The 25,530-nt window shown below is 41.6% G+C and overlaps 2 protein-coding genes across 9 annotated transcripts in view; both read right to left on the bottom strand.

Annotated features, from left to right (window-relative positions):
• Positions 1 to 20,006, bottom strand: part of LOC136435335 (S-adenosylhomocysteine hydrolase-like protein 1) — a 30,994-nt gene extending 10,988 nt beyond the window's left edge. Inside the window, exons 1-5 of one of the 6 annotated variants that reach the window (XM_066428753.1) lie at positions 19,873 to 20,002; positions 16,475 to 16,762; positions 3,877 to 3,979; positions 610 to 668; positions 58 to 132 (exon numbers count right to left, since the gene is read on the bottom strand). In XM_066428753.1, the coding sequence (XP_066284850.1) occupies positions 58 to 132; positions 610 to 668; positions 3,877 to 3,979; positions 16,475 to 16,762; positions 19,873 to 19,962 (615 nt within the window). In that variant the 5' untranslated portion in view covers positions 19,963 to 20,002. Of the gene's footprint in view, positions 1 to 57; positions 133 to 609; positions 669 to 3,876; positions 3,980 to 6,469; positions 6,693 to 16,474; positions 16,763 to 19,766 lie in introns of those variants that run through there. The other 5 variants (XM_066428755.1, XM_066428757.1, XM_066428754.1 and 2 more) reach the window with 5 other exon arrangements.
• Positions 20,007 to 21,259: 1,253 nt separating this feature from the next.
• Positions 21,260 to 23,855, bottom strand: LOC136435336 (uncharacterized). 3 transcript variants are annotated; one of them, XR_010755828.1, is made up of 3 exons: positions 23,094 to 23,293; positions 22,651 to 22,785; positions 21,260 to 21,868 (listed from the first exon to the last, which is right to left on the bottom strand). XR_010755828.1 is itself a non-coding variant. In XM_066428759.1 (3 exons), the coding sequence occupies exons 1-3, from the start codon at positions 23,558 to 23,560 to the stop codon at positions 21,686 to 21,688; spliced, it is 498 nt and encodes a 165-aa protein (XP_066284856.1). In that variant the 5' UTR covers positions 23,561 to 23,855; the 3' UTR covers positions 21,260 to 21,685. The 3 variants fall into 3 exon arrangements, 1 of the variants encoding a protein (XP_066284856.1); XR_010755827.1 differs by lacking the exon at positions 23,094 to 23,293 and adding an exon at positions 22,986 to 23,007; XM_066428759.1 differs by lacking the exon at positions 23,094 to 23,293 and adding an exon at positions 23,380 to 23,855 and having other exon boundaries at positions 22,651 to 22,784.
• Between the last annotated feature and the right edge of the window lie 1,675 nt (positions 23,856 to 25,530).

The raw sequence follows: 25,530 nt of genomic DNA on the forward strand, positions 1-25,530 counted from the left end.
ATAATCCACCGTCAAGGATGGCCACAACAAAAAGGACTGCAGTCTCTATAATCTAACCTGTCTCTTAGCCCTTCCTTTATTTCCTGAAGCACCATTGGTGTGTACACTGTGTACCTGTGCCGATGCGGCATCCTCGAAATGCAAAAATAGCACAAGTTATACTGGCTACCTAAGCACCATTTTTTTGGTTAAAGATGTTTCAACATCACACAAACCCAAGACATTTTATTTGGAAATAAGCTTTAGGTGTCTTTTACACAATCCAACTTGCAGGACAGCCTTTCTATATGGGTAACAAGAAAGGTCTCCAAATATACTGTATATGTCTGCAAATGGAGCAAACATCCCCATGGTAGTGCAGGGAAAATCATTTAGAGGATGTCATATTTGTACATACATGTAGCGTGAAGGTATCATGTAGATAGACAGATCTTGACAGTATATGAATAATCTCAAGGGAAAACAGATCACAGCTTTACTTATATGTGTCACTGAAATCTGACCATATCTGCAGGTAACATTGAAATGCAGAGTACAGCATGGCTTTTCTGTACAGGAAAGTGCATGAAATGCCTGCTCAGGTAACAGCAAGTGGTAAGTCAAACTCACCTGGTGCTTTTCCCTGGGAGAGACGTCATCCTCATCAGACGAGCTCCCGGAATATGACGCTGTAAAAGATACGGCAGAGGGTGAGCCAGAACCCCGGACACTACCCTTTCTCTTCTTAGATTTACGAAATTTCTCCATCTCTTTCTTTTGCTCCTCAGCCGACAGGAACGTTGATCGCTATGTGGATGAACAGTCTGTTTCTCCCGGGGAGATGAAATACGTGAGGAGCATTCAATTTGATGAGTCTGGGAGGAGAGCGAATAATAACCCTGCAGGCATGTTTATGACAGCCCACTCTGGGTTCAACCAAACCTGTATCTGACAAGTTATATAACATCACAGCAAATGTAATATTTCTTTCCCCGATTCAGTCATCCATGGAAGACAACTGATGGGTGAAAGCAATTCTAGCCGCGATCTTTGCTGAGATAAAACAAAGTATTCAGTGGGCCTCCTCACAGGGGTTTTCATTATCACAATGCTTAAATATTTTGTGTTGCAGTCAAAACAAGTGAAGGGTTGTGCAATTGGCATACCCAAGCAAACCAGTTTCTGAATTATTTCTAATTTCAGCTACATGTACCTGCTTAAACTGATATCTGTGTTGTCATTATTCAGTAAAGCTATATTTTGAGTTTCATTGCTAGCTAGGATATGATTTATAATTCAGTGCCTTTCTACTCATAATTGACTAATGAATAGAGTTATGTTATGCAAGGCAATGCTTTCTTTCTACTTCCACATTACCGGTGACCTAATATAGCAACAAGCTGATCACAGGTAATACATGTATCAAATTACCCAAATAGACCATACCGTACTTCCTTTTACATAAGCATGTCTTTGCACGTAGTGACCGGCTTTTTGTGCCATAAAAAACTGCTTCAAGGTTTGACTGTCCTTCTACGGTTTGTCCTTTCACTCCTTTGCATGCATGAATCAATCATGTGGCATATAAAACAGGGTCTGACATTGCAGGGGTGAGTGGGTAATCCACACGGATATCTAGGACCCCCAGGTGATGTGGTTATACACACACTCAGTCCTTGAATCACTGATGTGTTAGGCAGTCCTTTCATGTCTACCTTTGATACCACAACAGCTCCACACATTTGAAGCATGATGAACACATGCATTTATACTTTAACAAGTCCTAATCTGCATAACTAGAATACCATTACGGTGGTCTTCATCAAAGTCCCCTCCAGCTCAAAAATCAAGAAAATCCCTAATATAGCCCTTCCTCACTTGTCAGTTTCAAAGTCTGCAACTGAAATGCCCTTGCAGTTCCAGAGAAAACCCAAGCTTTCATCACTTCTTCACAAGTCCCAGAGCAATCTTATTTTCTACCAGTCCACCCAAAAATTATTACCATTTAGCGTGTCCACAACACAAGATATCAGAATTGGAAAAAAAAACTAAGATTGTGGAGATGCTCAATCCGTGGACATTCCTGTCCATATCATTTTATGGTACAGACTTATCTATGCAGGAAGTGTCTCCTATCCATGCATTGCCTGACAATAGGGCTGTAACATTGAGCCAGCCACGATAGTAAAAGCCTTCCCAACAAGGGATTTTGGCTTGTCTGTCTGCAATTTCCAAAATGCAGTGTTGCCATACATGTGCATCCGCTGGAAGGGTCGCAAAGGGGTGAAGTCTGCCATCTCTCATTGCCTTGTTCCAATCCAATGATGTTCCAACTCTAGCTGCCATGTTTTAGATGGACATTGCTGATAACTAAACTGCTTCTTAACCTGTGGCAAACTTCACTGTAAACTGTCATTTTCCTTTTGTTTCTTTGAACATTTTTTTTATTCATGATAAGCTCAAATCAACCTGCAGGTCACTTTTCATTGAGGTCGTGGGGGGGGGATAAGGGTCACACAAAATCATCATCATCATATAAAATATGGATAACTTTCAACAGCTTTTCAATAAGTATGACCTTGGAATGTTCAACAACCAGAAATAGAGATCTGCTTTTACCTAAATTTCCTGTTATGTCAGTTTGAGTACCAACATGCCTTTTTATTTGGGACTTAATCCTACCAGATACAAAGCTGCTTGTTTGGATCCCACTTTTGGCTGACTAACACATCCGGTGAACCCATCAGCACGACAGGAAAGCTACTGTGGGTGCTTAAAATTCCAAATCCTCTTTAGCAAAGGGCTTTTTGTAAACAAACCTTCGAGCCAGTCATCTACACCTAGTGCTAAAACAGACTTTTTAGGAGTGGAGCAGACAGGTTTCACATAAGCTTCACAAAATATATACATGTACAGTATTGCTACAAATGTACAGTCAAACCTGTACAAGTGACCACCTCTACATAAGGCCCACCTGGCCGATGTGACCACTTTTTGGTGGTCTCGTAGATAATTTTTCCATTGACACAAAAGCGTCTAAAGCGATCAACCACCTGTCAACATACAATGTAGACCAGATCCCGAGTGGTCTTCTTGGGCAGGTTTGACTGTTTGCCATTCCGAAGATCAACTTGTCCTAATTCACCCTGTCTTGCACATCTGTGTATAATCAGCCACACCTGATAAAGCCAACATTGCAATGGTATGATAAAAGCTGATGTAGCACTGCTAGATTTACCCATGAGTCTTCTTGTGAAGTTCTATCACTATGGATAACACTAGCTGCGGCAGGCATTGTCGCTGGTATCTGGATATATTGCCAAAGCCTCACAAAAGCATTTTATCTTTCAATATATATCTGTCATCCATAATTATGGCATAACAACGAGCATCCCAGATGAACCACTTCTGTTGGGCTGATGTGACTGTAAATCAACACACGGCACCATATGGAGAAGGACCACTTTTGCTGCATCAACTTATTTGGACCATTCCATACACAGAACTTCAGAAGAGTGGACTAAATGATCAAACCATCACCTAAACATGCTTTCTGGGAATGCTAAACAAAACATCGGAGACACAGATAAATGAACAACAGTCACTCGTGCTCACAGGGATGTACATGTACAGTACCTACATGTAGTGTACTTATAAGATACACAACAGCTTGAATTAAAAAAATCTATGCATAACATCAGTTTTAAATTATGGGGCAGCAATGGGTATCGATTATGGTATCATTTTATGCCAAAGATATCTTAATTTCATGGGGCAAAATTGCATGTTGACAACAGGTAATCAATATACTATACCTAGCAGTAGACTATTTTTACAATGTATCAATCTCACAACACTGTCAGAATGAATAAAGATGAAAAACAGCGTGGACCTCACCTGAACTGTAGCTATCTGTTGAGGACTGTGACACGGATCTGCGTGATCGTGACGACCGTTTGGGCGGTGTCTTTCCGCGGCGCTCGTCCATGAAGCTGATTTGCTGGCGGGAGTAGAAGGCCGAGGGAGAGAAAGAAAAAAGAGGGTAAGATCCACGGCTCAGTCGCTCACTCAGTCGCTTCTTACAAGGACGGGACTTGCGCTTCCCGGTTGGCACTTTTTCTGCAGAGGCCATCATCATATTATACAACAGAGATTATCTTGTCAATCTCCTTCACTATTGATCCAAGAGTAATGTTGGGCTGCTCAATAGGGATTCTGTTAGCACACTAATGAGAGCCCTATTGCCGAGAGCTTCAGGCAGATCCTCTCTGTCTCCCCGCACTTGGAATGTGCTCCCTGGATGTGTTCAAATGGCAATTAACCTTTAGAGGATAGCATGTACAGAAAACCAGACTATTCCTTTCAAGGATTCCATTCAGAACCCAGTTCCCATGCCTTTGTTTTCCATAAGGAATGTGTTTTTTTTATTCCTTTAACACATTTACATACCTTAATGTCTTATATGAATTTTCAAAATTGCTGTAATGAGTGCACAACAAGACATAATTGCAGATACTAGTATGAGGCACTCCTTTGATCATGCAGGAAGCCTTAACAAGCCATTTGCAAGAATACAAAAGAGTGATTTATATTCATACATATTTGTGATATCAATAAAGGACTAATGCACATCTTCTATATCTCCTCTATGTCAATAACAGTGTGTAGCTTTGTGACATAAGGGGTTATTGAAAAAAAGTGGTACGACTAGATTCTATATACTGGAAAAGCCATGATAAAGTAAAAAGTTGTCAATAGTTCTAATTATTGTGTTTCAATTGGGCTGGGTTAAAAAACACAAACTGGTAATCATTGCAACCTAGCCTGCTTCTAAAACAACAAAAATAATATTTTCACAAAACAAAATTAGCATACATTGAAAAACTAGGTACTAAATCGGCACAGTGCTAAATACAGTTGAAATCAATGTTGAAAATTTGTTTCACAGATGTAATCAACCAGCTGAGAAATGTGCAATCCCAGAAGTACATTTCTCATTCAAAATCAAATGACACCAAACTTTTTCATCCTATTTCTAGCTGAGTAGGTTTGATTGTTAAACTTCACATTCCAGTTTTATATTGTACACAAGGGTTCTCTACTGCTCCATAAGATGATGATGCTGCTGCTACGTCAACAGTGCATGTGTCTCTGTCAGTACATGATGTGTATAAGCCTCCTGCACAACAATTAATAGGATAACAGTCTTGAAACTTCAAAAGATAGTTACGCAACTGGATAATTTTGAAACAGTCTGACTGTTTTGCAATTTTGTCCAACTGTTTTTTTGCGTATCTTATTACCAGGATGTCCAACCTTCATCAACGAGTCTAGAAACTGTTTTCTTTACCTTTTCATATATTTACTGGATATTTCCAGTGTTGGTAATACTAATAGTCTGTGAAGTTAGGTGCAAGTGAAGTCAAACATTACATGCACCCCTCCAGTTTTACTAGCACAAGGTGTGCAAGTGGTTATTCAAGCCGTGTCTTGATCTGTGTTACACTGTTACAACCCAATTAATGATGTTCCTGACTAAAACCTATACTGGAAGGCAAAACACACCAACATTTTTCTTATCTCTGGCTTTGTCTCGACATTGAGATGGATTAGACCTCCCAGAAAATGGGTATAAAGTTCAGTCGGCACCAACTGCTATGTTGTGTTTACTTAGGGCATGCCAACCAGGTAATGTACAAATGTATGTCTGTCCCAGATATGAACAATGGACTGCCTAGCTGTTAAACCTACAAGACTACACCACGTATGGTACCATACCTACACATGAAATGGTACATAACAAAACACATTATAGAATCTTTTCAACTATTACAGTTTAACAAACCAAGAGATGTTCACAGACAAGCCCAGCAATACTGTTGAAGCACAGGATTTCCCAGTTAACTACATACCTACAAGGCTTCAGGGTACTTTTCTGGTACCTTACTCACAGGCTCCCTGAGCCAGATCTCTGCTCCTTCTTCTGGCCTGTGTGTTCCCTCTATGTACGACAAACGGATTCTCTCTGGTAAAAATCCACATCAACTGCCACATTAGTTTTTGTACAGTCCATCTTTTACACCTATGTTCTCTATCTGTAACCTCTGGTAGTAAGGTTCTCTGCTAAAACAGCCACCTCTTCTCCAAGACACGAACAAATGACCTAATTCCAAAATCCTTTTTTTCCAGTATTGCAAGCAGTACCATAATACTATAGTACCTACACAATAATGAACTTGTACACAACCCAACATATCACAGAATCCTTTCAATTGTAAGTTTAGCCTGATTGAATCGCACGTCAGCCTTGAGGGGCCCAACAGCACCCGCCCCCAGGGGCCATAGAAGCCCCAGACAGCGGGAGTTTACAGACTATCAAGAGTGAAACAAGCCACAAACAAGCCCAGGAAGACTGTTGAGATACAGGTATGCCTCAATAAGCTACATACAAGACTACTTTGCTATGTAACTTTTCTGGTCTAGGGTTTACCTTCCTCGTAGGTTGTTGTTGCCAGATCTCTGCTGCTTCTTCTGGCCCGTGTGTCGCCTCTATGTACGACAAACGGACAGATTCTCTCCGGTGAACGTTCACATTAACTGGTACATTATTCTTTGGTAGCTCCATCTTTTATGTCTATACCCTCTGTAACCTGTGGTACTAATTCAAAAGTTCTCTGCTGAAACAGCTACCTCCTAAACCACCTCTTCTCTCACTAAACGACCTTGAAGAAATGACCTTCCAAAAACTTTTCTGTCCAGTCTGGGAGGCATGGAACTATGGGAAGTCAGGTGACCATACACCTATCAGTGAGCAGGTTGCAATCTGCTGGCTCAAGTGTAATGAACTGTTGGATAGCAACCATTTGTTCCTATACATTGTACACACTAGATGACAGATCTACATGATTTGCAACACTTTCCCCATGTATGTATTGTTCTAGCCTGATGAAATTGCACTTATAGCAGCCCGCCCAACATTTATCCTGCGGGGAGGGGCTGTTACTGCCTCGGGCAGCGGAATTTGCATTACACAGTCTACATGTACAAATGTAGTATTGTCCTATGCAAAAGCTGTATTGAAAGTTCAGTTAAGGCTTTAAGTGTGACTTAAAACTTAATCATGTAGATTAATAAAGTTCTCATAAAAAAAAGGTCAAGTTAACTTCCAACTTTTGTGTTGGAAATTACAGTTAAGACTTGTCTCAGATTCAGTCAGAATAATACTATAGTAACGTTGCAATCTGCTGGAACGTATTCATAATATGTAGGCATGAGTACCATACTACATATAGTAGAAGTACAACTTGTACCTTCATATGAAATTGCACATAACCCAACATATTACAGAATCTTTTCAATTATCAAAAGTTGAAGAAGCCAAGAGTTAAAGAAGCCAAGGTGGCATCTGTGTGGCGTAGCAGTTAGAACGGTAGGCTCAGAACCAGTAGGTTCCAGGTTCGATACTAGTAGTTGCCATGCCGCGATATTGTGCCCTTCAAAAAGGAATCTTTACACAATATTCCTACCATGACGGTACCAACATCTGCATATTTGCCACGATGAGCTGCAATCTTTTTCTCTTATAAACAAGCCAAGAGATGTTCAGACAACAAGCCCAGGAAGACCGTTGAGATACAGGTATGCCCCAGTTAACTACTTACAAGACTACTTTGCCCTTACCACACTTCCAGGCTGAAGTTGCCAGATCTCTGCTGCTTCCTCTGGTCCATGTGTTGCCTCTATGTACGACAAACGGACCGATTGTCTCCGGTAAACGTTCACATTAAGGGGCACACTATTTCTTGTAAGGTCCATCTTTTACGCCTATGTTCTCTGTAACCTCTGGCAGTAAGGTTCTCTGCTGAAACAAAGCTAGCCTTTTCTCCCAAGACAAGAGGTCTTTCCAAAGACTTTTCTGTCCAGTCTGGGAAGCATGGAACTATGGGAAGTCGGCTGATCATACACCAATGAGTGTACAGCTTACAATCTGTTGGCACAAGTGTAAGAAATTGTTGGGGGAGCAACAGTCCTTTCTTATCCATACTCGATGACAGATGGGTATAAGATTTGCAACACTTAAAAATCTCCATCTATGTATTGTTTGAGGCAAAAGCTATATTCGAAGTTCAGTTTCAGTATCAACTTTTTAAGTGTGACTCAAAACTTACTGACGTATCTGTCAAAATAAAAGTTCTCATAGAATTATTAGAAACAGGCTGAAGCGAATGTCCCTGACATTTCGGGCATCAACATGGGCAATCAAGCAGGTCAACTATCATATCAAGTCTGGAGGATTTATTTTGAGAGGAACTTTCTACGAAGTACATCTTTATTTGGTAGTGATGAGCATTTCAGTTGAGCCGCATGCCCTACATCTACAGACATAGAGATTCTTCTGTGCACATCAGTGAGGCGGAAACTGTACTGAATGGTAGAGGAATAAGTCAGTTTTAAGACTGTACGAGTTGGATTATGATGTTTGTTGGGTTACCACCTACTACTGTGCGCTGGCTGCAGTTCACATGACCTCCGGTAAGTGTCATATAAAACAGGGTTTTAAACAAGCAAGCGGCAGGACAAACATAGTGACTTTACTATCTATTAACTATACTGTTTGTCTGTAGACTAATTTGGACAGTTAATGTACATTTTTTCTGGTCTATGTTCTTCAAGTATATCGCAAGAAGGAGAAAGACTGAAGTGGACAATAATGGGTAACCATAGCATAATTCTTCATCATGTACCTCAGTATAAATACATGCTTGCACGGCTTTAAACAGGCGGAGAAAAACTTACAGACTATGCATTTTGTTTTTAGAAGAGCTGATATTTCAATTGGACGATAATTGGTAAGGTTACGTTACATCATGTACTGTACATGTGTATATACAACCAAAAAACTGTTCTTTCTTTTTCTACCAGTAAATGATATCTAATTAAGTGTGCAAAAGCTAAAAGTATCCTTTTTCTTTATGCAACTGGGAAACGTTTTATCCTGAAACTTTTCCTGAAAAGGCTTCAATGAAACGGCCTATGTACATTTGTGATGTCATTGTGAGATTCTTCAAATGGCTTTACAGGTCTTTTTCACCAGACTGACTTCTTTCCTCCTCATTCAGTAACACAGCTAGGTGCTCATTACCTGGGTCCTATCTCAGTGCTTGGCGGAACACGTAGAATACCACTTCTCCTCGTGAGGGCAGAATGTTCAACAACTTCCTATTCGTGTCATTCTGGATCTTGCAAGATCGGAGTCCGACGTCTTCCTCCATTTCTAGAGTAAGGATCCCCTTCTTCCTCAGTGCTGAACTAATGATGCTGATCTGAAAGAAGTCTGCTGTGGCTCAAGGATAACAGTTTCCTGTGCCTCATGGCCATGGCCATGGGGCAACCCCCTGGGTACAACCTATCCTGATACCGTTGATACTGTCTTCTAGTTTCCTCAAACAATCTTTCAGTTTCCTGTTTTGCTGTTTCAGTTTTTCTCTCTCCAGACCGGTACTTCCTGTTTATGGGTTTTTTCTTGACAATGCAACTTCTCTGCAAGATGCTCTTTTTCTTCTTGTACCTGGAGACTCTTTGTCCCAAGTACATGTTGGTAGTCAGGGTATTGCTGTTTGACTTCTGTCCTCGGGTGGGCAGAATGTCCAACAACTTCCTATTCATGCCATTCTGGGTCTTGCAAGAGCAGATTTCTTCCTCCATATCTTGGGTAACAGTGGTAGAAATACTTTTTTTCAGTGTTCTGCAATATTGCAGAATGTCAAAATTTTTTTCTGCAATTTGAAAATATTTTCTGCAAATACACATGCAAATACCTAGCTTCTCAACCTAATAATGCCTACTTACTTAGATTATATCTAGAGCTTTGCAACATTGCTGTAATTCTTTATTCTCTCACTCCATCTTTGATTATCACTAGCAAAGTTTTTATGAGGAATAACATGCATGTGTGTGAAAAATATTCCAATTAATAGCGAAAATTGCAACAGCAGAAGTATATTTATTCAATATCAATCAAATCAAATATTCGTATGATCATTTCAGTATGTGTATCAAAATTAAAAACAAATTCAACAGTCTGCCTGATAAAGAGGACAAGGGAATTATATTCTTGCAAGAAATACGAGTTCTGATGCGTATTATGATTAATAAATAAGATCGCACGACCTGTGACACAGCCACGGCCAACAGAAAATACGACAAAAACCACGAAAAAAATGTAAAATTCAAAATAAAACGCCTTTACGCAAACCTTGGCCTCTGTGTAGTTTTTTGTATAAATCTGAAACATCGCTATCGGTTTCAAACATCGGACTCCAACTTTGGACATTCGGGGAGACTCCAGAGACGGAGACACAAGGCGGTGCTCAATATCTATCCGAGTAGTTCTCAACTTCATCACTGCCATCTGGGCTTCAAGGACCACGGGCTAATGTAGTGGCCACCGTTTCGTTCCTTCTGTCATCGTGCCCATGCCCCGAGTAATTCGGGCTCTGAAGAAATCGCAGCTTAACTTGCGACAAACTTGTTTACGCTAGAACATCCGGGAATTGTTTTCCCGACTTTTGCCGACCCCGAGATCGTGACCGCGGAGATTAGCGAGGGTTGACGGAAATGTACGAATTTGACATTTTCTCACATGATTCGTCTCCGAAGTTATCACGGAAAGTGTCGAAACCCCCCGAAAAAAACTGACTTCAAGTAGCACCAGGCAGTCGGAACGCACCAAAACGCCGCCATCTCGCGCGGCGCTGTGGGCTTCAGTTTATTTACAGCGCCGCTAGTTTGCTTAGTACTTACTGTACTAGTATTAAAGTTTATAAAATCTCCTGAATTGAGAGCCATTGAATCCGGAGTCTGATTTTTTTTCTTCTGCAAAATTGCAGATTGTTAAATTTTTTCTTCTGCAATCTTGAAAATCTTTATACAATTTGCAGATTGCAGACGGGTATTTCGATAGCTGGGTAAGGACCCCCTTCTCCCTCAGTGCTGGAATAACAATGCTGATGTGCAGGTCGGAAAGAATGTTCCTGCGGTTCAAGGTCAACAGTTGCCTGTGCCTCTCTGACATGGCCATGGGACAACCTCCTGGGTACAACTTATCCTGATATTGTTGAATTTGTTCTTCCAGTGTTCTAATTCGCTTCTTCAGTTCTTCTCCCTCTTCTTCCTGCTCTTTCAACTGACATCTGAGCTGTGAAGTTTCCTGGTTGTGTTTCTTTTCTTGACTACGCAACTTCTCTTGCAACCCCACATTTTTTACTTTGAGCTGAGACTTGTCCTCATCAGGAGGTGCTGTTCTTCCTCGTAACAGGCGACCGGCAGGTTGTCTGTCCTTCTGTTCCATCTTGCTCTGTCCACATGAGTGTAGGAAATCCATAACCCCTTGGAAATCAGAAAATGGTTGGTGCTTAAAGCGATGTTGCTTGTAATGCCGAGCGATGCCTAGTGGGGTCAACTTAGTGCTTGGTGCCTGGACATTGATGTCAGCCCCTGCTTGGACGAGGGTCTGTACAACCTTCAGGTCACCCTTCTCAGCAGCTAGATGTAAAGGTGTAAAGCCAGTCTTGTTGGGAGCATTTAAAGTTTTCTGATGGCATAGAAGGCCCACCATCTCTTCCAAAGGCTTCTCTCTATTGACAGCAACATGTAGCGGTGTGTTTTCAGTGCTGTCTACTGCAGTTTTGTCCGCTCCTGAATCTACAAGAATCTTGCAGATGTCCAGGTCATTTTCACTTGCAGCAGTGTGCAGAACAGAAGGCTTAGCAAGTCTCTCGTCACTCACATCAACGCCAGCTTCACACAACAGTTTAACAATGCCCTGCCTGGTCCGCCTGTCTGTGGGAGTGTCATGCTTCAGTTCCATGGCTCTTGACAGATCCGACTTTCCATCCAAAGCATTTCTATCAACAGGACAGGCTCCACACTGCAGTAGTTTCTCTACTATAGCAATATTACCATCAGTTATTGCATGTGACAGAGGAGAATACCCTTTAACTGTGACATTAACCTTTGCTCCTACATGTACCAGTACACCGACCATTTCTGGTGAGTTGAGTCCACAAGCATACAACAATGGCGTGACTTCCCTTCTGTTACCATGATCAGATTGCTGTTCAAGGTAGTTTAAGTCTGGCCTGTCTTCTTTGTGAAGCAATGTCTGCAACGCCTGAAGATCCCTATCACGTATTGCCTTTAGAACTTGCCGAAGCTTCCAGATCAGTTGTCTGTCTTGTGCCAAAGGAAGGTCAGTCATTTTGCCGATCTGTACCACTCCTGACAGATTCTACCAACTGCACATACAACAAGAGTTCTACGACCTCATACCTTCGCCAAATGATTTTAACCTAAATATGACTAACGTATAAGGAGTGTTTCTCATCAATTATAAACCAGTTGATCGTCCTCACCCAAATAACATAAGTTGTCCAAAGTATGAGCTTAACAAAGAATGTTATGCTAACATTTATCAATCATGCTAATGAGGTCCTTATTAGCAGAATTGATTCAATGGTGTCCACATTCACACAATTTCCAAATGCCACAAGTATGAAATTGCCGTCCGTCATTTACTAGTATGGAATTATAGTAGTTTCTCATTAATTATGCAAATTAGGCCTACATTTGCATATATTCTATCTATCAACATTCCTATCTTCCTCGGTTACAAATGTCACATATTTGAATAGTCATATCATGGAACACAGCGGGTTTTTAAAATTACCTCATTAATTATGCAAATAAGAATCTGATTTGCATAATCATCATCCAAAGCATCACGTAAGCTATCTACATACCAAAAATCATGACCATCCATTAAGCCCACCTTCAGTTATAGTATTTTCTCATTAATTATGCAAATGAGGTCTTCATTTGCATAGTTGATATCTATTTATATTACATCCACCCTTCATCAAATACTTCTTCAGCAATACGTATCCATACTACATGTACACCATACAGTATGACGTATACTAATAAATCACCTCTTCCTTCCCTATATAACATGGTTAACTCACCTACCCTGAACACCGTCCTATCCCCATGCTGTGCACGACTACTGATTGTTCTTCCGTAAGGCAGTGTATATCCAATTTTGGTCTGCTTCCACCAAATTCCACACCACTATCTGCTATGCTGCTACCTTTCTCATACCACTGCCTTGAGTGACAAGCCAATTTGTCTCAGCAACTATTAAGTTTCCTGCCTCCCACATGACAACTACCACCCCTACGACCCCTACCACTTATCCTTGACCCCTCGAAACAAGCCACACGTCCCAGCCATAACATAGACTCAAGCATACAATATAACACATTTTTACACTTTTCTCGTTAATTATGCAAAGTACTTCGCCCAAAATCTAATCATCTTGAGATTTCCCACATACACATCAACACACCAAATACGACAACAATCCATCCAGGCGTTCTCGACTTATTCTGTTCACTAACAGACACACAGACAAGCATCAAAACATAGACTTCTTGGCGAAGTCAATAACAGTAGCAGAAAAAGGAAGTCTGGGAAGGTTCTATACCTTTGCCTTGCCCCTGACAGTCTCAACCTTACAAAACTGAAACTTGTAAACTCTTAACCACACCCTTTCTTTTCTCATAGTTTCAGCCGTTTGTGAATCACATTACGTTTCAGAGTTCAACAATAAATCAATAATAAGTTACCGCCAAGTTTGGTCACCATAGACAGCTTTGACTATATTGTGTTTGCAAAAGTCCTCAACTGGTCTAAAACAAACCACTCCTCTGCTGTTGGTAACATATGGCCTTATTCTATCTTCCTTCAATATGTTTTATATACCAGCCAAAACGCTTTATCTGTCCGTCTGCCATTATTATGGTGTAGTAAGGTCATGAATTGATTGAGCTTAGAAATAAAACAGGGAGGATTCTGGGAGTCAATGTAAACTTTTCTCAGATCAAGAGTTAATGCTGACATGCATATATATATCATTAGCCCATCTTTCTCATCAAATTCATTTCATTGCAGAGATTTTTTTCTGAAATGCCTGATGCAATTTTTTTTCTAGTTTAACATCATCTATGATTCTTTCTTTGTTTCTTACTTGAAATTATTTCTCAATGCTGTTGGATGGTTGTCAAGCACAAATAAATGATAACTAAAAGGTCTACAAAGGATTTTGATAACCTTCATTCTCTATGTAATGATAAAGGCTTGATTCTTTACATTCATGTTCATCAGACATGGAATGGGTCACTAGACAGGGCAAACAATAGCTGAGAAGGTGAGTTGTTGAAGACCTCAGGTTTGACTGTATACCGTAAAATTCCTATTTACGTACGCACCCCTCCTAACGTACGCACCCCCGATTTGGGGACCATTGTAGGCCTGACTCAGTGAGTTGAAACATTCAGGGGAAAAACCCTCCTAACGTACGCACCCCCAGAGTCTCCAGCATTTCGGAATTTTACGGTACCCATCCTTACTGAATTCCTTTTTCGGCATAGCCACTTGTACTTCTTAAGTTGTAGTGCTTTTACCAACATTTGTAATACAGTCAAACCTGTCTATAGCGGTCACTCAAGGGACTGGCCAAAACTGGCCGCTAAGGACAGGTGGCCGCTATGGAGAAAATGTTGATTAATTGACCACGAGTGACACATATTTTCAGTACCCACTGAGATACATTTATTCACCGTACAGTACACATGTAAACATTGCATAGGTAAGTCACATTTTAGAAAGTCGATTGTTGTTCTTTTACTTCCATTATGGGCTTGAAAAAAGAATTATTGTATCTGCCAACTCCAAAATCCATGGCTTGCTCGAGCTTCATGTCTGTACAGACCAGCATCGCCATACTCTACTCTTGATCCTTCGCGACTGCTTCGCTGCAGGCACACGCGTCACCAACGAGTTTTAATCATATGAAACAAAGTCCTTCGCAGCAAAATGCCACCTAGTTACTTAAGAACAAAATACATGTTGCTCAGTTGCCACTTACTGTTCGTTTTCGACCGTTTTGAAACATAAAATCGTGGCGATAGTTTTCCTTAGTCTGTTGTTGTTTCGCTTCCCGCTTGTCATTATCAGCTTCTACCATTATGCTAATAGGGTACTCAGAAGAAGGTCGCTCTTTTGATGGCTTTTTTCTTTTCAGAAAATTGCAATAGCACAAATTTTACATCATATTAATGTTATTCATATTTCTTTTGAAGCTTTTGGTAAAGTAATTATCCTCAGTGATACTTTGCAGCAAAATAAATTTAGCGCATTATACCTCCGAAACAGTGGTGTCTTCCGTTGACCTTTGTGCTGCTGACTATCAGCGACATTTTGAGAATCGCGCAAAACACGTTTTGACTTTGAGCACCGGGGAAAACGGATATTGGGCCCGCATTCAAACATTTCCCGAACTTACCGCATCAGCTACATGTGCGAGTTGTATTTTCCAAAAAGCTGCCGTAATATTTGTCCAGTCGAAATGCACAGAAATGGTCAATTTTGCTACGATGTACAAACGCAAGCCATGCGAAGAAAATTATACTGACTTCGCGTCAAACCATGGATTTTCTAACAAAGATAAAACATTCTGGTTTTCTTTATTATCATCCTATCCAGTTGAGTCCACATAAATTTGATTGATAACTACGTGAAAAATGAAGATTTTGAACCCGGCGTGCGGTGGCGATGCGGCTTTACCGGCGCGCCGTGACCGTTACCGACAGTGTTACTGTACTCGCGGGACTAAAAATCGTCTGGCCGCGACCGCGTTGGACAGGTGGCCGCTATAGCCTAATTCTTAATGCTTATGTCAATGGGAAAAATCCAAGGGACCGACAAAAAGTGACCACTATGGGCAGGTGGCCGCTATGCAAAGGTGACCGCTAATACAGGTTTGACTGTATCTGTAAAATTCGGGCTTCAAGACGTCCTTACGAAATCTTATTGAGACCTCCAAAATGAGATGTCCTATTTACCTGGGGTAAAACACCATTGGACAAAAGCTGGACCTGGGACTGATATAATGACAGTGAAAGAAAATATGGCACTTCCAAAATAAGGCAAACAGAAGTCATACAGTTGTAGACAAGAATTGTACAGTAAAATAGCAAAAGTACACATAAGAGAAAGTGGGAGAAAAAAAGTTATGTGATAGTGCATGGTCAAGATGAACCCTAAAGCATACTTCACTTAAACTTGAATGTACAAAAACAAAGTGTTAAAGAAACTCTAAAACAGCAACAGTGACAACACAGAAACCTACAACAAGATAAACCAGTCTAGTGCAAGCATTGTCAGCAATGCATCTTGCAGTGTGAGGATTAGGAAACTATATTTAGCTTTTCTTCTAGACTCAAATAATTGCAAGACTGTTGTTACATGTGAAAGGCATGTAAGCAGGCCATGATTGTAGTACTCAAAGAGGACAGTTTAATAAAACTTATAAAAAGTTATATCAGAGTTAGCAGGCATTCGTAATCATCGTCAGGCAGATCATGCAGGAGAACACCTTTCGCCGCGGTGTTACGTCCCGTGACCTCCGCCGTGGTGTTACATCCCGTGACATCCGCCGCTTGCCGCTGGGAGGGGGGACAAAGTCAGGGTCATCGGGGATGTATGTGGAGGGCGAGCGCGGGCGGCGGCTGGACATGGCAGATTTCATGGGAAGCAGCTCCATTTCTCCTGACATGTCCTGCACTACCACGGTGGGCAGGGGGCGCTTGTCAGCCACCTTGGCCGCGTAGTCTACGTCTTCGTCTATCAGAATGGCTTCGTCGGCATAAGCCAGGACTGTAGGCTACGCACAAATACACAGAACACAGCGGAGGAGGGAGGGGGGTTAGAGGAATGGTCTGGAATAAAAAAGATGCCCTGCATCATGAAAAAGGACAGAAAAGGGTATACAAGAAATATGCAAGAAAGAAGTAGAACGAAACCAAAATACGAGGCAAATATAATTGATCGTGAAGTAATCGATTCTTTCATATGTGAGCTCTATGGTTGATCTCATTGATCTGAATAGTTTCTTGTAAATACTGTCTACATCTTAATGCAATGATGTGATTCACCTCCGATGATCAGTTTTGATCAAAAGTTTTTCTCTATAATTTAAATGCCACATGTTTGAAATAGTCCTATCAGGGAACGCATTTGGCCAATAGAAATTTCCGTCTTTGCTAGAATCTGTCCCCGCTAAGATCCGTCCACGCCAAGATCTGTCCCCACCAGGATCTGTCCCTGGCGGCTTCCGTTACCACTTTGTCGCACAAAACCTACAACAATTACTTTCCATCCCGAGATATCAAAATTAGAAGTTCTACTGCAGTACTGTAGAATGCTGCTAGGATGCCTGTAATCAAACTTAACCTTTTTTCTTGACCCCTCATCTCTAGGTATGCTGTCCACAAAGACATACAAAAACACATACAAAGACACATCCAAATGGCACTGAAAAAATAACCTTCTTGGTGAAGATGATAAAAATTCCACTAGAGAAACTTTGAAGCAAACATGGACCTACTAGCTCTACTCTACCTCTAAGAACATGCAAGTACAGTCAAACCTGCCCAAGGCGACCACCCGGCGGACCGAGCAAAAACGGTCGCGATGGACAGGTGGTCGCCATGAAGAGGATTCCACTCACATGTTTCCAGGTCGAGGTTTACAAATACAGTACGTAAATGGATGGAAAATTATGTGAATTTAGACAGCATGACCCCCACCAGGTTCAATTCTAATTGACAGAAAGATCTTACAAAAATTACATTTAAGATTACATATAAGATTACGGCGATAGGCACAACAACATCACAAACATTTGTCTTTACAATGTTTATAGGGGGAACGTTTTATTAAAACACTTCATGGAGGAATCGATGCTATAACATTGCTATTCCATATTTTTTCTCCTTATTTTGTCCTTCAAAGTCTTGAAAACATTTCCGTGAAATCCGACAGCAAAATGATCCGATGTCACCACACGCTTGAAAATTAGGCGGCCGCCATGGGCAGGTATTGTGCTCTGTGCGGTCCCAATTCCTGGCGGTCGCGGTCGCGTTGGACGGGTGGTCGCCTTGGGCAGGCAGCTTAATGCTTGTGCCTATGGGGAAAATTTTCGGGACCGAGAAAAAGCGGTCGCCATGGCCAGGTGGTCGCGTTAAAAAGGTGGTCGCCTAGGCAGGTTTGACTGTACGCATGAGTCATGACACATGTTAACAGTTGTTCTCCTGAAATGTCATAAAATCCAAGTTCAACCCCAAATTCAATCTTTAGATTCTAAAGATATCATTATTACACTTTTGGTAGTGCCAATTGACCAAGTCACATGATCAACAATTTACTATACTTACAATCAAAGAAAAACTACACAATAGCAGCAGCTGATCACTATATTGTGAAAGTCTGAAGTGAAAGACACAATTGTGTACAATCCTGTCTCCAAATGTAGCAGCTTATTTGGATACCAATTACCTACTGGTATCATAGCAAAGCAGCTCAACCCTAAGTCCTTCTGTAATCATTGGTGTCTTGTATGTAAGACTTAGTGTTAGTGCATACAATATTGCACAGTGTATTGACTGCAGTGATTGTCGTGATACTCATGAAATTTCCTGTTACATGTATCTTTGTGGGATGTAGTAATTGACATGCAAAAAGAATAATGTCAATTTTTGTCATAACAAGTGAGGATGACTCACGCACTTGTCTGGTTTTGGTTGAAGCATGGCAAAGATTCATTACAGTCTTAATATGCCATGGGAAACATTTGCTGCTGATGTGTTATGAGACTAAGGATCATTCAAGTATATATATATACATAAGACATCCTATTTTTGGAGGTGTATTTTAGATACACCAGTAACACCACTTGTATAAAATTACATGTACCAGGCAGTCATCCTGTATCGAAGAGAGTAATATTTTTGGAGCTGATCACTGCTTTATGTAGTTATGTTTTGAATGTCTGGCAAATATTTCCCATGGTTGTGTAACTAGTGTAAACAACACTGCTAGTAATGCAAAGCAGTGACAGTATTTCTATTCTACTATTTCTAGCCCAAGGGGTGTTAATCAAAAATAAAGGGAGATGATCTTTTGCATAACCCTTGCCAAAACTGTTTCAAACATTCTAACCCTTATCCTATGTTGTTACCACTTAAAATCTACAATTTTTTCAAAGTGACAAAACAAGTTAGCCATGTGGCATAGGATGTATTGTTTGGTGTTTGACAGTCACACTGGATATCTGATCTGTACATGCCATAGGAAACTGCTGAGCGAGCATGACGCTTTGTTTCATGTGTACGTGTAGTGCTGTCCAGTTGTGTGAATGAATCCTGCCCAGCTGAGAAGGTCGCATTGCACTGCCCCACGTACAACATAAAACATCCATCCAGCTCGATCCTGCGAACGTCATGATCGCCTAGTCGTGATTGCGCCATACATACAAAGACAGGCGCGATGAATGGTGGCATATGGGAGCTTCATGCCGCGTGGTTCAACTGTCTACTTATTGTGTGACGAAATCCCCAAACGCACGAAGAACTATATGCTGAACGCGATATACATTTGAAGGTTAAAAGTACAAATTGATATGATGTATACCGGTACAGGGAGATGGTTAATCACTTTGAATATAGGCGGCACAGAAAGGAGGACAGGTCTAAATACGGTATGCCGTCACAGCTGGCAACACACAAAGCATGGTGGCGAACTGAAGTCTCTTTCGACAAAACTCAAACATGTCGGCTGCAAAATTTAGGATCCAACTTTTCAGCTCGACTCGCAAAGGTGACCCCTACCTTACAGCCCTCCGCACTGCACACCGGGCGATCACAGTCCGGCAGGAGAGAAACGTGGACGTTCCCTGGTTTGTAAGGAGTGCAAATGAGGGTTTGGATGTCTTACCCGATTGGCCGTGCCCGGGTGAAGAGGCTTCCCGTGGTTGAGGCTGGCTCTCGGGCTCAGCTGACCGTCCTCTGCTTCCGCCGCCGCCATCTTGGCATGCAAATTACGTCATCACGGGACCGGGGGCTCTGGCGACATCTCGTGCGCAGGGCACCCTGGTTGCCAAACATTCACTCACTTCAAGATCTCGCGAGCTCGCTGACTGATGACCCTCTGATATCAAGGACACTATATAATGTCGATCCTTGCTGATATATACGGGCTTTAGGGACATGGCGTGCGATTTCGACATATCAAACTTTAAACAAATGATAACAAACAAAAATCATCAAAACACATTTATATATAATAAGTATAACCATTTTATAGGCATTTGACGGGGGGCGTTTATAGTGAGTGGGTGAGCGTCGCCGTACACTGTTGTGGGAAGTGTGGTGTACTGTCCGTTATACAAATAAACCATGTCACTTGTAAGCATGTAAAGGTACACACCACATGTACGCAAATAATTCATTATTTGGAACAATACGTGCAACGTTTGCTGTTGATTTAGCCAAGGAGGTTAAATTGCCTCCTTGATTTAGGTCACTGGGACTTAGTAAGTGAGTAACAAAGGAATCATTGACAGTAAGGAAAGGAGCGAAAGTGCACACAAGTTACTAGTATATGATCATTTATTTGGCCGTATCAAAGAGAGAATGAGCAAGAACTTCCTTGAGAAAAGTAAATAAAAAGCAAGATAAATGATGGATGATGAAGAGGAGAAAATAACATCCTTTGGGTATGTAAATAAGGTGATCGAAATAAATCCCACACGCACGCGAATGGTGCAAAAACAAATATTTACAGAACACTTCCATCTTGCTATCTGTTTACGCATAGAGACCGGGCGTATCATGTTACTGGCCGGAGGCGGACTTCGGATTGTGTAGCCACTCATGACGTCAATGGCAATCGATATCAAAGGCCATGTCGTGCGAATGTTGTCATAGCGACCATGACACGCGTGCACTGAGAGCATCGATCGATTCTAAGATCACGACATCTGAGAGCGGTGGTTTTCTTTCGTGTAATTTCATCTTTGAGTGCTCATCAGTCAATGAACCCGTAGTCTTTGAGGATTAGGAAGAAATAACTCGTCCATATGATATGAGGAAGAGTGAAAAGAAAAAAGGGGAAACCCATAGATCTAACCAATGCGTAAATCCTCTCCGTATATGTGAATGGCAGCTAGTACATCTCTCTATTGTAGAAGATTTTCGATTATTATTATTTGTTTGGTACGACCCCCTTCTCGTAGAGCACTGAGGCTACGATATCTATTTTCTTTATAGAATCTTGGCATATTTTTCGTTGAGTGAAGAAGAAGCAAGAGTCTCAAGAGAAATAAGTACTTATGGCGTTTTATTTGTCTTTGTGTTCAACTTGAACGAAATTCCAACACTTCGTACATCCATAAGGAAACAGTCGCTGCAGAAGGCCAGCTTGTCGTACGCATTTACAAAGCTTGTTTGCACAAACAAAACGGTATTCACAAAACAAAGGAATATCTGTCTCATTTGTAATGCTTGCAGTAATCTAATTGCACATCCTTGCACATCAACATACAAATAAATACATTTCTTCACCTTTAAAATCATAGAAAACTTACTCTTAATTCTGTTATAACTTATGCATCGTTTTCCATTGAAACAATGACAACGCTCGATGTAATCAAGTGTATCGCACCGAAAGGCGCTATTTAAAAGCTTATGTCCAAGAAATCTAAATTGACACCCTTGATTTTAGACCTCCTAAAAGGGTTATTGCCTGCTTAAGGTGTGCGGGGGAAGATTATTCTCGGTCCGTTTCTGTGCTTATGATGTTTCTTCCCTGTTCTGTTCAACTCGTTGGTGCGTGCAGTTTGCTGCAGTTCCTCAAGCTGGCGCTGCTGAACATCCAGCCTCGCTTCCATTTCCAGCTGACGAGCGTCCATGGCCATCTGAAAATTGTCAACCTGTGAACGAGAAGCACAAAAACATCACCAAACAGTCAAATCTGTGCATAAAAAGTGCCCAAAGACTTGCTAAGAAGCACGTAGAATTGTTATTTACAACATTTTCAACAATGTAAAAGTTCGCGTAAAGCTTTGTCTTTTGAAAGACATGTCTTCTGTAGCTTTTGAAAAGGTTAGTTCGAGGTCACAGAGTAATGGTAATTAAACAAATACTCCTGCACATTCTACTCTTCAAAGAGTTTGAAATGTTTGTCTGCATGTTTGAATGGGACAAAGTCTCCACTCTGACACCACTTGAACGTTCAACAGTATTTACCGAGATTTGATGAAGCTCAGATATGACCGTGGTTAATGGTACCAAGGACGTAAGAATGATAGATATAACGTTAAAGTAGGGAAGTATAGCTGTTTGTTTTGGCAAGTTCCCAACTACATATCCACTGTTCCCACGGACCACTTCGCACCAAAAATAAACGCATAGTAGTATCCAAACACTGTTGTTGACAACTCTTATGGTGGCATTTTATTTGAACCATTGATGTAACACGAGTGTTTCGTCCTTTTGGAGAGGGTTAGACGTTATTTTAGTGGCGCGTTGGAATCCTTATTTTCCTAGAGTCCGTGACCCCACACCATAAGTGTCCCTTTGTCTCCAGCGCGATCTCCCATGACAAGGATTCTTGCTACGGAAAACCGTTATCGTTACAGAAACAACACGGGCACTTGACTATCGCATATACATACAATCCGAAACACAACGAAAACGTTTGTTTGGTGCTTACCTGAGCCAACAAGTCGTACATGCGGACTGAGATGTCGGACAGCTGTGAGGCCACCACGCTCTTGAACTTGGCGAGAGCCTCGAGGTCTACTGCGGAAGGACAGGAGGGGCAGGGACGGCCGAACTTGTCCTCAACCTGCGACAGACGTGGTGAAAAACGCTTTAGCAAAACGAAAAACAAAGTCCGCTTATCAATGTATGCTTAAAACTCTTCTACAACAGTGGTCGTGCAGTGACTCTAACGTTAGAACCACTATAAGCTAGCTTTACATACATTTACAGAACAGAAAACGCTATTTTCTGCGGATCTGGACTGTCCCTCGGTCTTGTTTTTACCTAAACCTGGCCGTCCTGCCTTTTAAATTTCTCTATAGCCACCAACAAAAACATACACACGATTTTTCTACCACGTGTAAGTAAACTGAAAAGTGCAAATAGACTAACTTTTCAAAACATGGTACAGCATTGATTCCCACACTGAAAGAAAACTATGCGGACACCATTAGGTCATGACAGACCCTGAAAGCGATACAATGTACTAAAATCCGAGCCCCTGGAAACAAGTCGGCCTTGTGACATATTTAACAAAGGACTTTCTGAAGGACACGATCTTTGTACGCACCTTTACGTTCAATACGACAAGTGCAAATATTAGTGAGAATTTTGCCCCCCTACAGACCACCTGTATTGTATTCATATCTGTTCATACTTGAGCTAAAAACCTTCCATTCCTCTAGATCTGGTCTCAACATGTCATCCCCAAACGCCACGCCTCTCTCGTCGAGTGAATAGGACATCGGCGGCTGTGTCTCGGCCTTTCCCGGGCCTCTCGGGATGTACAGACCGCGAGCAAGGTCCAGCACTCCGACGAACACCACCAAGACAGCTAAAATCGTAGCTTGTGCGTCCATTTTGGCTCTTCAGTGACTGTGAATGGCGTGAAACTGCAAGAGGACGTGTAACTGTAGCAGGCTGACGGCTCGGAACGCGGCCCAATGCTTCTCTGATCCGCCAGTCGAGCTGACGCTGTATTTATACAGTATGAGCTTCCTGAATGGGGGTTCAAGTTCACGGTTGGGTGCGGGCGCTGGAGACATAACAGCTGCGGGGATTAAACCACAACCATATAATACTAATGTATCGCGTATGTTTTGGCAACAATTACATCTTCCTTATATGGAGAGAATTACGACATTCTTCGGAGATCTGGCGGATACGACAGGTCTGATATAATGTTCTCGGTATTTTCCGGAATGGCGAGTAATGGCGAGAATGCCCAAATAAGGAGGGCGTTTAAATGGCGCGAAACACTGGGGAGGCGCAGCCAAGACGGTGATGAAATTCTTTCATCTTCGCTTCAGTTCGTAGAGACAAGTTACTACGTGTTTCAAACAAAAGGGACGAGCTTCGTACATTATATCTACGGAACCTTAATTTCGAGTTAACAGAACGTTTCGTAAAGTCTGAATTAAGATCTTGCATCTAAGTCATCTAAGGCTACAACTTCCAGCGATTCAATTTCAGAAATTCTAATTATAAATCTTTTTCAGATACAAACTGTACTAACATTTAACTTCATCAGTTTCGTCAATGTATCTCAATATAAAAGAATGTTGAAGCTCATGTCGCGCTTTTCAGATGGATTATTGGTAAACCATTATACTATATCAAAGGAAGTGCTTCAGACTTTCCGGGGTGCTGTAGCGCTGACGCTAAGCCGACAGACTTACAACAAAGGAACTATATAAAGGCAATCATGGTTACGTTTTTATCAACAAACCGGAAACATTAGTAGACGATGACACAGCGGTACACAATACACACCATTGATGGACACGTTATTGAAAGGATAACACTTGACTTTTGGGATCATGGGTGGGTGTTTCCGTTTGTTTATAAGATTAGTATTTTAAACTGTAGACACACGACTCCAAATATAAAACGTGTGTTGTTCAACTTCTAAGTTTGCTGGCGATGTTGTTTCAGGCTTTCCATGTCGCCTTTTTACTCGCGGATTTTTGGTGAACGTCTACTGTGTTTAAAAGATTAAAAGATTTAAGTAGGCGCCTGGGAGTATGAAGCACGTGTCCGTATCTTGACTGAGCTACGGGTAGAAAAAAGGATATTGATTTTTTACACCGCACCTGTAGCGACAAAGGAAAATCTCTCACCGCAAGTAAGGTTACCTAGACTCTGACGTCAGGTTACGGCGACCGACAGGTAAACAATGTTTCACCTGAGGGGAAGGGCGTGAAGGGAGGGGCGGATCAAACAGGTGTTTGGATATGCTCTGTACGTGTGTGGCACACCCCCTCAGTATCATTTCACCAACATCCCGTTCCCTTCTTTACACTAATCTAGCGAGGGCTCCCTATCACATTTTGCTGTCTCTATTCTAAACAACTATTTTCTCACCGTAGTACGTTTGGAAACGGTTGTGCGCCAAAACGCCTTTATTGCATGAGAGCAAAGGGAACTGGGCTCAGTCACTGACATTCTATAGTCATTAAAGACGGGGAAGTGAACATGTTCCGGGCCAAATTCCATGAATAGAAGAAACGGTGCTTCTCTCAGCCACCCACTGTTCCGTGTCCTTCCTACGTCTGCACGTGGGCGAGTTCTTCCTGTCGTCATGCCTCTCATGGGGCATCTTGAGCAAAGTACACATCTTGTGCGAATTCTGTGCGACCGTCCAAGGCTGCCAACAGTTCAAAAGCGCGGCTCCACTTTAAAGTTGATAACTTAAAGATGTTTTTGTTCACATATTCTCGCCATCATTCTGTCCATTTCTTATTTCTTATCTCGTCTTGCCACTCTGTTGCCGGTACATGTAGTGGCTAAGGTAAGTCTCTGACGTCACGTGGAGTTTGTTACAAGTCTG

This window comes from Branchiostoma lanceolatum, chromosome 5 (genome assembly GCF_035083965.1).
Source record: "Branchiostoma lanceolatum isolate klBraLanc5 chromosome 5, klBraLanc5.hap2, whole genome shotgun sequence".
Classification (NCBI taxonomy): domain Eukaryota; kingdom Metazoa; phylum Chordata; class Leptocardii; order Amphioxiformes; family Branchiostomatidae; genus Branchiostoma; species Branchiostoma lanceolatum.